The sequence below is a fragment of the Delphinus delphis genome, chromosome 2, assembly GCF_949987515.2.
Source record: "Delphinus delphis chromosome 2, mDelDel1.2, whole genome shotgun sequence".
Lineage (NCBI taxonomy): Eukaryota > Metazoa > Chordata > Mammalia > Artiodactyla > Delphinidae > Delphinus > Delphinus delphis.
The window spans coordinates 84,270,557-84,282,671 of record NC_082684.1 but is presented as its reverse complement, the minus strand read 5'-3'; the positions used below and the strand labels follow the sequence as shown (position 1 = coordinate 84,282,671).

The 12,115-nt window shown below is 58.3% G+C and overlaps 2 protein-coding genes across 6 annotated transcripts in view; one reads left to right on the top strand and one right to left on the bottom strand.

Moving 5' to 3' along the window:
- The first annotated feature begins 4,761 nt into the window (after nucleotides 1-4,761).
- Nucleotides 4,762-5,919, top strand: ANKRD63 (ankyrin repeat domain 63). The gene has a single exon (XM_060004988.1). It carries the CDS (start codon nucleotides 4,762-4,764, stop codon nucleotides 5,917-5,919), a length of 1,158 nt encoding a protein of 385 aa, XP_059860971.1.
- A 3,975-nt stretch (nucleotides 5,920-9,894) lies between these two features.
- The window catches only part of PAK6 (p21 (RAC1) activated kinase 6), a 35,001-nt gene continuing 32,780 nt past the window's right edge, over nucleotides 9,895-12,115 (bottom strand). For all 5 annotated transcript variants that reach the window (XM_060003551.1, XM_060003549.1, XM_060003550.1 and 2 more), the window contains one exon: nucleotides 9,895-11,492. In XM_060003551.1, coding sequence (XP_059859534.1) covers nucleotides 11,325-11,492 — 168 coding nt within the window. In that variant the 3' untranslated portion in view covers nucleotides 9,895-11,324. The remainder of the gene's footprint in view (nucleotides 11,493-12,115) is intronic.

Below are 12,115 nucleotides of genomic sequence, written 5' to 3'. Positions count from 1 at the left end.
ACTGGAAAATGATGTCACCTTTCTGTTCCACTCCTCACCAGATGTGGCCCTTCCTTGTCTCCACCCTCAGGGCTGGAGCAGAAGAGCCTCCCGCAGAGGTGCCCCCCACCCTCTTGGGGAGTTGCAAGCTGTCAGGCCACCTGGGCCCCTTTAGGCAGACTTAGAGCGGTCGCATTCTCAGGCTCCTGTGGCCGTTATGGTTGACCCAGACACAGGCTGTAGAGAGGCTTCTGAGCAGCTATTCACTGCACCTATTGACATGGTCCCAAATCGCAAATGAAAACAGACACTGGCTTCGGAGAGGCAGGGTGGGTGTTGATTCTGGGCTGTTTTCTTATCAGAGAGTTATAGCAAATGCCATTAGCCCCTCCCCCCATCCCTCTGGGGGCTTGATCTCTGTGAGGCTAGCAGTCCCTGGCTGCAGGGTGAGGCTAGGGGGCCTGCGCATTCACAGGAGTAAAGCCTGTCATTGGTCAGCCTGCATACACACTGGAGACAGCGGAGGGCGGGACACCGACACCCCAGGGCAGTGCCCTGTCTTCAGCACTCCAGCTGAGCACTCAGCTGCCCCATCTCCTCCCCAACCCAGGGGTAGAACCTCACAGGGATGAGGATCCAGGCCTAGAGGAACTCACTGACCTGGGCATGGGGCATAAGCCGGAACCAGTGCCAAATAGGGCCCACTGGGCAGTCCCCAGCTTTGACCAATGACCGCTCAGGGGAAGACTGCCTTCTCTGCCCCTCAGTCAGGCTGGGCAGAGTCTCTAGGCCTCCAGTCTGGGGCTGAGAAGCCCAGGAGTGGGGAAGGGGATGCAATCCTCCCTCCTGGAGAGGCCTCTGCACAGCAGGCTGGGGGCTTCCCAGGAGGGCAGGGCAAATACCCACCTCCCTGCTTTCTGTCCTCTGGAAAAAGGGCAGGGTGCCCCTGGGAAAATGCCACAGTCCTTGGGCCCCGGACGTGAATTAATCTCTGGCCTCAGGGGATGTGCAGAGGAAGAACTGATGCCGTCCCTCACTGGTTCCACTCCTGCTGCAGATCTGTGGGGCTGGGGCCAGCCTCCCTATCCACTTGGCATGCCTCAGTTTCACCTTTTGCATCAAGAGAAGGGTCCCTACCCCCTTCCCAATCCCACTGCTGACTCAGACGCCAGAGTCCCCTGCTGACTCACCCCCCCCCCCCCCAGCTCTCTGGATCTCCCAGCCACGTGCCACCAGGCCCAACCCTGCTGAGCTGGTGCAACGTGACAGGGTGAGGGGGCTGGTGACACTTGAGGAAGAAAGAAGGGGGCCTGGGAAGGGGGGCAGCTGCAGACAGAGTGACAGACTGCAGGCCTGAGCCGCCTCTGGGAGGAAGCCCTTTTGCCAGCCTGGGGCCTGCAAGGGGGAGGCTCAGCAGGTGGGAGGGAAGGGGAGTGTGGCGTGCCTGCCTGCCCCCTGCCTGCCTCAGCTCCATCGCCTGTCAGCCTTCAGCTCCCTAAGCGACAGCTTCTAATTCCGGCTGTTGGTGCCTCGATGCTCCTCAGCAGAGTCTCAGCTTTTTTTCATCGTTGCTATTTCTTTTCTGCTCAGAACATGCTGAGCCCACTGGGAAGTCAGAGCAAAGGCTTTAGGGCATGAGACGTGGCACTGCCCCCCCCATCCCACCTCTGGCCTGGCTGGGTTGGTAGTACCAGCTGGGGCAATGGAACGGCCGCTCCTTCCAGAGAGTACCCAGCACAGCACACTCTGACGGGCCAGGGTGAGGCCCTGATTCAGCTCCTCTTCTTCCCTGGCACTCTCTCCATCCACCACAGAGAAAAAGGACAAAAATGAGGCTGAGCTGGCTCAGGGAGGAGGGGCAGGGCTCTTTGGGACCAGTGCCCCTTCTGTGTTCCTGCTGCTTCTCTCCTCCACCTGGGGGTGTCACTGCCTGGATTGTTGGGCTGGCCTGCCGCACAGATTCCTGGGATACCCCCTCCCCTAACCCTGGAAACAGAGAAAGAAGAGAAGAAAGCAATTCTCTTCATGCTGCAGAAAAGGGAAATTGAGTCATGAAGAGAAGAAAACCTTTCTTCTGCTACCTGAGTAAACAGGGAGAGCATTCCTGCGTCCTTACTAGGCTTGACGAGTCTATTCCTACTCCAGGTGGGGCCCGCAGGTCTGTGGGTGGGATTGGGCTTTCTGCACTCTGAATAACTGTGCAGCTCTTTCCCTGACACTCCCTAGCTTGCTGTTGTTTGCAGCAGGCAGGGTTGGTGTTCTTGGCTTCCTTTTGCAGAAGAGAGTATGCAGGCCTGGAGCCACACTGCTAGTAAACGCCTTCAAGCTGGGACTTTGCTGTCAAATGCCCTTTCTGTGACACCATGAGAGAAAAGTGGCAGATCTCAGAGTAGGGGGATTAAAAAATGCAAAAAGTCAGAAGAGGGGCGCTTCACGGTGTGCACAGGCATACATCACGTGCTCCGCCCAGGAGAGAGGGAAGTGGGAGTCCCTGCTTCACGGCTGGCCCCGATGCCATGTGGGCATCTCTGAAGCCTGGGAGCTGGAGAGAGGTGAGAAGCTCAGGGTGCAGAGCTATGTGCCCACTTTGCCACTCCCCCATCTGGGCCCATGGGCTTTTCCCGGAGGCAAATCCTCTCCTTGCCCATACCCTTCCCCAAGCAGAGCCTGCTGCAAAGCTTCTGGTCACTGCTTTGCCCAGGCTGAAGACATCTTTATTCTTCCCTTAATTTCCTGTCTTTCATATAAAGGGACCCCTTAAAGCAGCCCTCAGCACTAAAGGTGTTTTTCCTGCTTACGTGCCCTTGCTTCTTAGCAGCCAGCTCCCACACATCCTTGAAGACCATCTCAGAAGCCCTATTCTCAGAAGACTCTAGAGTCCGCCTTTCCCCACATTTTCTCCTCCAGGACTGTCTCCGTTTTGTATTTAACATACGTATTCAGCCCCTAGGCGATAAACTCGACTTTTTATGTCCCGATCTTGTTTTCCCGCTTGAGAGGGGAGGTTTCTTCCATCCAGAACCGAATTTCCGCCTCTGTATTTCCCACGGCTGGGAACACACAATACCTAGCTCACAAAAAGTCTCAGTAAATTCTGTAGTCGATACCTGACTCACTTCTTTTTTCACAAATATCCATTCCAACCCTACACACTTTCCCACCCTCTGCAGCTCTTAGGTGCTCTGACTCCCCTCCTCCGAGGCCTGCTCCTCCCCCCCCCCTCCCAGGGCGGAGCAGCGGGCCGGAGGGAGAGGGGATACGGTAGTTTTCTCACACTCTGTTGACTCGTGCTCTCTTCTTATCTCGGAAGGGTTCAGCTAGTGGTCAAGGTCAGAGCCCTGTGGTCTGGGGGTGGTTTTGTGCTCAAGAGGGAGATGGGGACCCTGGGGGAGGTTTGCATGTCCCTCGCTCTTTCCAGGGTGGCGATGGGTCCTGAAACAGCGGGGAGGCGGCGCCGAGGAGTTGCTAACGCGGCTGCAGTACTCCCGGATCTTAAGGCGCCCGCTCCAGTCGCCGCGTCTCCGCACCGCCAGCTTCTCAGCCGCCGGGAGCTGGCAGGCGGGCGCGTTGTCTCGGTTGGAGACGTCCGAGATACGAGAGCGCACTCCCCCACCGCCACCCCCGCGCCGAATCAGCGTGTGCGGGAGGAACAATTGTGTGTGCGTGCGTGATTCGCTACACTTCCAGTGGCGGTTCCCAGCCAGACTGAGGGCCCCCAACCCCGCGCAGCGTAGGTACTACCCCCCCCCCCGATTTGGGGAGTGATTTACTCCCCGCCCGCCTTTCGCCACCACCCCCAGTGCGCTTATGGTCCAGTTCTGCCCTCATGGGGTCCCACTTCCTTCCAGTCGCACCGATGGGGGCAGCCCTCGTCTTCTTCGACGGGCTCAGGGTCCCGCCAGTTTCTATGGAGCCCCGGGCACCGACTCCGGTGGGGGCGGAGGGTGAGGAGAGAAGACTGTGACTTTGGGATTGGCCCGGTCGGGTGCATGTGGCCCCCTGTGAGCAGCCCCCGCCCCGCCCCCGCTGCCGCAGCCCCAGGGAAGCGCGGAGGAGAAGCTGCTCCCCGACGTCGTGGCCCACCGAGAGGTGGGTGAAGGTCAGGGGCGGTCTCCGCCGCCCCGTCAGTTTCGGCCCTGACGGCTCAGCCCGCTTCCTGAGTAGCCATTGCCATGCAGACCCCCGAGACTATAAAACCAGGTATCCATGCGGGCGGCGACTCCCGCGCCGCCAAGCCCCCCAAGTAAGGAGCAAGCGCCCTGGCGTGGCCCGGCCCCCGCGAGAGGGGAGGAGGCGGAGGAGCGGCGCCGGGAGATTGAGGAGCGGCGCGCCCCGCCAGGGCTAGAGGCAGGCGCGCACGGCGGGCGCCACCGTCTCAGCAGGGGAGCGGTGCTGCCCCGGGTGTGGGTGAGTGGCGCGGCTCCCAGCCACGACGGACTGAGGGGCGCCGGACACTGGGAAAGCAGCGGGAGAGTCAGGAGGGGCCCGAGCTTCGGCTCCCGTCGTCTTGTGGCGGGCCAGGCGCGGAGCCCGGAGTAGCGAGCAACCTACACCATCAGGCGGGAAGCCCAGGGAAGGAGCAGCGAGACGCCGGGCGTGCGGCCCAGGAGCGGCGGGGCAGCTGGAGGACAGAGTGGGAACCTCAGGACCCTCGGCCGCAGGCGCCCACGCGCGGAGGGAGCCATACCCGAGCGTCGGCGGGGGCCGGAGCCCGGTGGGGCTCAGAAACAGGGGCGCCCCCGTGCGGAGCTGCCGGGCCGCCTGGGCGCGGCGGCCGAGGCCATGCTCAAGCCCAAGGACCTGTGCCCCCGAGCGGGTACGCGTACCTTCCTGGAGGCCATGCAGGCGGGCAAAGTGCACCTGGCCCGCTTTGTGCTGGATGCGCTGGACCGCAGCATCATCGACTGCCGCGCGGAGCAGGGCCGCACGCCGCTCATGGTGGCCGTGAGCTTGCCAGACCCCGCGCTGCGCGCGCGCTTTGTGCGACTACTGCTGGAGCAGGGTGCAGCAGTGAACCTGCGGGACGAGCGCGGCCGCACGGCGCTCAGCCTGGCGTGCGAGCGCGGCCACCTGGACGCCGTGCAACTGCTGGTGCAGTTCAGCGGCGACCCCGAGGCGGCCGACTCGGCGGGCAATAGCCCGGTGATGTGGGCGGCAGCGTGCGGCCACGGGGCGGTGCTCGAGTTCCTGGTGCGCTCTTTCCGCCGCCTCGGCCTGCGCCTCGACCGCACCAACCGGGCGGGCCACACGGCGTTGCAACTGGCCGCCGCCCGCGGCCACGGGACCTGTGTGCAGGCCCTCACCGGGCCCTGGGGCCGCGCAGCCGCCGCCGCCGCCGCCGCCGCGGCTCGGGGCTCCAACTCCGACAGCCCCCCTGGCCGTCCGGCTCCCGCGCCCAGCCCGGAGCGCCGAAGACCCAGTCCCCGCCGCCTACCGCGGCCGCTTCTGGCGCGCTTTGCTCGAGCGGCCGGCGGCCATGGTCACGGCGGCGAGGCTGGCTCAGGGGGTAAGGGCTTCGGTCGGCACCGGGTGCAGGGCAGCGAGCGGCCGGAGCTGGGCCGGAGCATGAGCCTGGCGTTGGGTGCCGTGACCGAGGAGGAGGCGGCTCGACTGCGGGCGGGAGCCCTGATGGCACAACCACACTCGCCTCAGTCTTCAGGCGTTGGGCGGTGGCGTTCGCAGGAGGTGCTGGAGGGAGCGCCCCCAACCTTAGTGCAAGCCCCTGTCGGCCTTAGCCCTCACCCCGAGGGCGGCCCCGGCTCTGGCCGCTCGGGTTTGCGCCGACGCTCTACAGCTCCAGACATCCCCAGCCTGGTCGGGGAAGCACCTGGGCCCGAGAGCGGCTCAGAATTAGAGCCCAACGCTCTGCCCCATTCGGTGCCTGGGCCTCAGCCTTGGCAGGCGGGCACGGAGGCCGTGGTGCTGCACGCTCAGCAGTAAACAGCCTCGAGGCCGAGCCCTGCTCCCCCCACCTTCCCCTCTCTGCTCCACTGGGATTTCTTTTTCCCAGGTCCCTCACCTTCCTGGCAGTTTCCCACCCCCAGATCCTAGCACCTGTCCCTGCTGCCAAGGTGAGAGCTCCCTCAGCCCTCTCTCCGAAACGGACCCCTATCTTATTTCTTTTTTGTGCTTGTTGGTATTCCTTGCCCGAGTCGCTCACCTTTTCTAAAGGCCTGCCGTTCCAGTCCTGGAAGCGAGGAGTAGAAGACTGGATCCGTAGGCTACAGCTTTCCAGCTGGACCCCCTTCCCTGAGCGCTAAGGCGCACTCCCGCGTCTTTCAGGCTCCTGCCGGGTTTCCTTCCCCTTGCCGGGTTTTCCCACACGCTAGTCAGCCAGCCAGGCAGAAGAGTTGTCCTGTAGAACAAAGGCCTAGCCTCCCCACCCCCCCACTCCCCCTCCCCCACCCCTCAACCCCTGCCCCCCCTACCCCAGTGTTGCTGACAGTAGTGCCCCACATGACCTAAGTATCCCTTCCCCTTGTGCTGGAGTGATGGAGAAGGGGAGCCTGGAGATGGGCCTCGGAGCCTTTCTGAACGGGAGGGAAGGAGTCTGGAGGTTACATTTTTAGGGGGAGAAACTCCTGCCTCAAGACATTGAAAGCATAGTTTGGGGGTGGGAGGAATACTAGTTGTCCCTTGAACCAGCTTCTTCTGCCTAAGCCGGAGGCAGACCCAAGATTCAACTTCATCGACAATGTGGGGTCATTCCCCCCATCCCGCTCACGCGCCCCCCTCGCCCCCCCTTGCCCAGCCCAGCTCTGGGCTCTTGAGCCTGTTTCCTCTCACTCTCAGAGGCCTGAAATGGAAAGGACTTAGCACTTCCCCCGCCCCCACCGCCTCGCAGCTCCCGGTCTTGCACGTGGGTGCTCCCGCAGGGGGGAACGGTTGCGAAGGCTTTGATTAATTGTATTTCTTCCAATCCTCAAAGAACTCGTGTTTTGAGTCTTTGTATGTGAAGCAGAAAGCAGCGGGTCTGATCCGAGGCTTAAGAACCTGACAATGTCTCTTTAAATAGAAGCTCCGCGAGGGGGATAATTGACTGAAGTGTTTGCCACGTTAAAGGCGGCGGCGCGCGGGAGTCTGAAGCCCACACGAACGGCAGGTCCGGGTTTAAATTATATCAAACTCCTTTGAGAGCTGGAAGAGGGCTGTTAAACGGTTCCTGCTTCTCTCTGGGCCGTTAATAGAGGGCAGGGTGGATAATGGATGCTAGAGCTCGAGACCAAGGACCCCTGCCTCTGTCCCAAAGCGTGGGATGCAGGCCCGGCTCAGCTTCAGTACTGGGCAGATTAGTGAGTCAGAGGCAATTGCGGAGAGGTGGTTAAAGGCCCTTTCCTAGCCCGGCCCTTCGTCCCCATCCCTCCCCGCCCCCGCCCTCATCTTTGTGCCGGCCTAGCGAGAAGGGTCTGGAGGCTCTGGCGAATCGCGTGCCCTAGGATCCTGCTGAAGCGCCAGCACACGAACCTGTGTGCCCAGCCCGTGGGGTGGCAGCACGTGGGGAGTTTTTTGTGAACCCCGAAGGTTGAGCGTGCAGCCCTTCAGCTGCCGGCCGTGGGGTCTTTTCAAGACGTCGATCTATTCATCTTTGCAGAACGGAAGGTTTCTCACCAATAACTCTAGGGGAACTGCCCAGAGCGAGAATGACCTGTGATGAGAAATTGGGCCTGGGGTGAGGGATGGGTGATCAGGGTCCGGCCTCGTGTAAGTGTCAGACACCTCCCCAGTGCTTCCACCGCTCCGGGGTCCGCGAGGCCGCGAGGGCCCAGACACTGGACGTGATCTCTGGTGCCCCCTGGTGGCAAAGTTGCGCTCTCGCTGCGCCCAGGCTCGGAGTTCAGCCTTGTGGTTTTATTTGGAGCCACCGCTGTGTACTTCTCCCTCCCTGTGCACTTACCCATGGAATCCTCTTCCTCTTGTAGTGTATTAAATCCGGATACTTGAAGTCATTTCACAGCAGTGAAGTGAGGGACAATGAACAAAAAACTCGCATTTGGAGTAGCAGGAGGCCAGACCCTTTACTTAGGACACCAAGATCTTCCAGCTTAAGGCTCCATATAGAGAGCTCCTGCTGTCTTCTGAGAAACTGGAGCTTCCAACCCGTCCCTTACGATTTCTGAACCTTGAGACCTGCTGATTATGCACTGTTTTCTTCTGATGTGATTTGCTTTCGTTTCTGGGGTGTTTTGCCCTTCCCCCATTTTTCTCTCCCCACATATCTGCCTCTCCTCAGTCCCACTGTCTGGGTGGCGGCTGAACTGAAAAGTTCTGAAAAACGCCTGAAAAGCCAGAAGGAGAGAATCTGGGGTGGGATGGGTGGTAATTGGACGCCCCAAGTGCAAACTCCTTTTTTCTGATCCTTGCTTGTTCACTTATCCTTTTCCAACTGTGTTTAATTTTTATGAAGTTTACTTTTAATGGTGTAAGAATACAAGTATTTTGGCTTCTTCAGAATACCACATTGAAGACATGGGTCTGGGTTGCACATTGTGTTGAAGGTGCTGTCATGTTTCAAGTGTTGCCGACATGGGGATTTCTGGTTGAACGTCACCTTGGGCCCTTTATTGGATAAACAAACAACTATGAGGGCTTCTCTCTGGAATTGCCAAGGGTTTGGCGGTTGAAAGTGATGTTTCTGAAAAACCACAGCAGATCTTTCCTGTCTGAACTGAATTGTGTGTTTGACTGCCTTGCTGTTCTTGCAGATTTCTTACCAGGCCCAGCTCTGTGCAGAACTTAGATGTTTCACCACATTTCGCTATCCTGAACTTCCCCTTATTGTCAGCCCCAAGGCATTGAGGCTGGGGTCCCCTCGAGCTCAATCGGGTTTAGAAGAGACTGTTTAAACATTTTGTTTTTCCAATTCTTGTTGCTTTCGTCATTGTGAAGTCACCTGTGCCACTGGAGCTGGTACTCTCGGGTCAAGCTCAGAACCGGTCTGTGTGTGAGGCTAAATGACATACGCACATGCTTTTGGAATGACACTGTGCAGTGGAAGGACTCTTAGAGCTCAAAAGAATAGTTAATAAATCCAGTGTTATTCAGTTGCAAGAACTGGCCTCTTTTTGCCTTGCCAACCACTCGTGACCGTGGGCTTCGGTTGGGAGGTAGGTTCCGCCTTCCCTCAGCCTCCATCTCTGCCCAGCCCACTGTGGCTGCTTCCTGGAGGTAAGACTCAGGTGCTGCTTCTGGCTGAGCTGGTGGGACAGGGGCCCTTAGACCAGGGCAGCTGTCTAGGTGGGGAACTGTGGGGAGGAGGTCTGCAGGACTCCTTGCTCCTGGGTAGAAGGTTTCAGTGACCCTGACAGAGAGGGGGTAGAATGAGACCTCAGGAAGTAAGTGCTGGAATCAGTGTCAGAGCTGGAAGTTTAAAGACCCAGGTTTCCTGATTTCCAGTTGCGCTCTTTCACAGCTCCTAACGGTCACTCTCTGTTGTGAGAACCGAAGCAGAGACTGCTTTCTCACTGGAAGTAGTTCCAGGCCACTTCCTATGGACAGTTTGAGGGGAGCAGCCTCTGACTTTCCGGGGAGGTGGCGTGGGGGAAGCAAACGGGGGAAGGGAGATGCTGCTGCAGAAAGTGGCCGTCAGCCCTGGTGGCTGCCCCAGAGCCCCTGTGGCACCAGCAAGCACAGCCCACGGCCCTGGCTTTCCGGGTTGGGTTCCTCTCCTCTGGGAAGGAGCCCTGTCTATTTCTCAGCTCTTTCAGTCCCGAGGGCCTTTCACTTCCTGTTTCCCTTCTTCTCTGCCCTCATTTCAGGCCCACATGCCACCAGGGAGTAGGATTTTCTGCGGATCAAAATGACCGTCGGGGGGGCTCACAGCAGGGAGGAGGGAGGGCCACCCTGGACACCCACTACAGCATGTCCAGTTTGAAGACAGCCTGGCTCTATTCCCAGGGACGACAGGAAGGCCAGAGGTTTTGAACACTCCGTTTAATTTAAAACAGGCACAAGTGCAAACAATTCACAAAAGGGACAATGCTTTTGTTTTTAAAACTCTGACCCTTAAAAAAAGTCCTTGCAATTTTTTTTTTTTTTTTTTTTTTTTTTTTTTTGCCCCAAAGCAGGCCACTAGGGATAGAGGAATCTAAAAATATTATCTAGATAGGGTCCAGACACCTGGAGTTCTTCCCTGGGATTCCCTGTCTCACAACAGCCCTGAAGGTGGGGAGGGGAGGGGGACAAGGAGACAGGTGTCTGAGGAGGCAGCTAGGGGCACGTGGTTCGCACAAATGGGCTGCCCATTCCAGTGACATGATGGAATTGGGAGCTGGTTCACCTCTCCCAGACCGGGATTTTGAAAACAGGTCCCCCAAGCACACAAAAGAAGAATGGGTCCCCGATGACCTGGTTGTTGAGATGAAGCTCACAGGTAAAACAAGTTTGTTCCCTCACCATTCTGGTCCCTGGCTCTCAGATCCCACAGTACAGGAGAAACTCAGAAACCGGCCAGGCCCCCAGGATGTGTTCGACTCAATACAGACCTCTTCGCTGGTCAGGCAGAACCCCGGGACTTAAGAGGTGGGAAACCGGGCCAAGGAAGCAGGTCACCTTCAGAGCAGAGTTTAGTGGGAGAGAAGATGGAGAAGCCTAACAGAAGACAGTCGTGGGTGACCTTCCTCCACACCACACACACACACACACACACACGTGTGTGCGCACCCGCATCCTGTGAAGTGAGACCACTTTACCACCAGCTGCCTTCTTCCTCTTTCACCCAGAAAATTCCCCTCCCCGTCACGGCCTCCGAGCAGGCTGTTCACAGTTGGGCGCGGGCTGTGCAGGGAGTGTGTTGTCAGCTCAGGTGGGTCGGGAAGCAGGTGCAGGTGGGACTGTGCCTTCAGGAAGTCAGACACAAGGGAGGAAGAATGGAGTCAGGCAATAAACACGTTCCAGACCCCAGGATTTGGAATTGGAGCTGAGAACAGCAAGTATCCTGATGAAGACAGGCAGTCTGCCTCTTGGGTGACCTGGGATGCTTGTGTCCTACTACTTTAAAAAAAAAAAACCTCAGCAGCCTTTTCTGCTGTGTTGGCCACAGTGGCCAGAAGCACTGGTCTCCATGTTTCATAGAAATATCCCTGTGCAGATAACAAAGGGTCATCCTGCAGAAGAGGTCTCCATCATCCCAGAGGCAACTGGGGACTCTTGGGAGGGAAAGTGACTGAGGGGCAGGTCCGGCCTGGCCCAGTGGGCTGAGGGGCAGGAGGGCAGGGTCGGGGCTTCACATTCAATCTTTGGAGAGAATACTGAGAGAATGAGGCAGGCAGCCAGGCCCTGTTGGCAAGTTGGTGGCCCAGTGTCCCCTGCCTGTGGGCACAGGTGGCAGGCGCACTCTGGGGCTGGGCTCAGCAGGCGGAGGTCTGCTTGCGGTAGAGCTGGATCAAGGGCACCAGGCACTCGGGCAGCCCCGTCTGCAGCAGGAAGGGGTGGTCCAGGAGTTCCTGGGCCGTGGCTCTCTCCTGGGGGTCTCGCACCAGCATCTGTTCCAGGAAGTCTCGCAGCACTGGGGAGACCTGTGGAGGCAGGGCAGTGAGAGGAAGCCACGGTTTGCAGCCACTTTGGGGTGACCCAATCTGCCTGGCCCCACTGTCATTTGAAAGTCTTAAATTCTCGCTTCTTACTTCCTGGTTCCTCCCAGGCTCAGTACTTTCTGGACTATCAGGTAGGTAAAGAAAGTCAGCATCAGTCCGGGAAAGGTGGCCAGTTCACCTACAGTGGGTGCTGGTGAGCAATGGAATTAGGATACCAGGAGAGCTGGGGAGCTGGGCTCCAAATACAGCCCAGGCACCACGCTGCTTCTCAGGGCGCTCAGTGTTCAGGCTCTGTGGAAAGGGGCACGGGATTGGTACCCAGTGATCCAGTCCTGGGTCTATCCCTAATCTCCAGCAAGTTGTACATTTCTCTAGAGCTCAGTTTTGTCATCTGTAAAATGGGCTAATGATAAAATGTGCTTTCCCTGTCTGCTACATAGGTCTTTAGTGAAGATAAAAAAAAGAGGTCAGCGAGGAAGGAGTGTTTTGAAAAATAGAAAAGAACAAAGTGGGACCTGAAAAAGGAAGATTCCTTTATTTCTCTAAGCCTTAGAGTCTAAGTCAAGGGCTTACCCTGGTTCATTTTGAGTCAATATTTTGGGATA

Excerpts from the sequence above, each read along its gene's own strand:
- ANKRD63 (XM_060004988.1), top strand. The coding sequence starts at position 4,762 with ATGCTCAAGCCCAAGGACCTGTGCCCCCGAGCGGGTACGCGTACCTTC.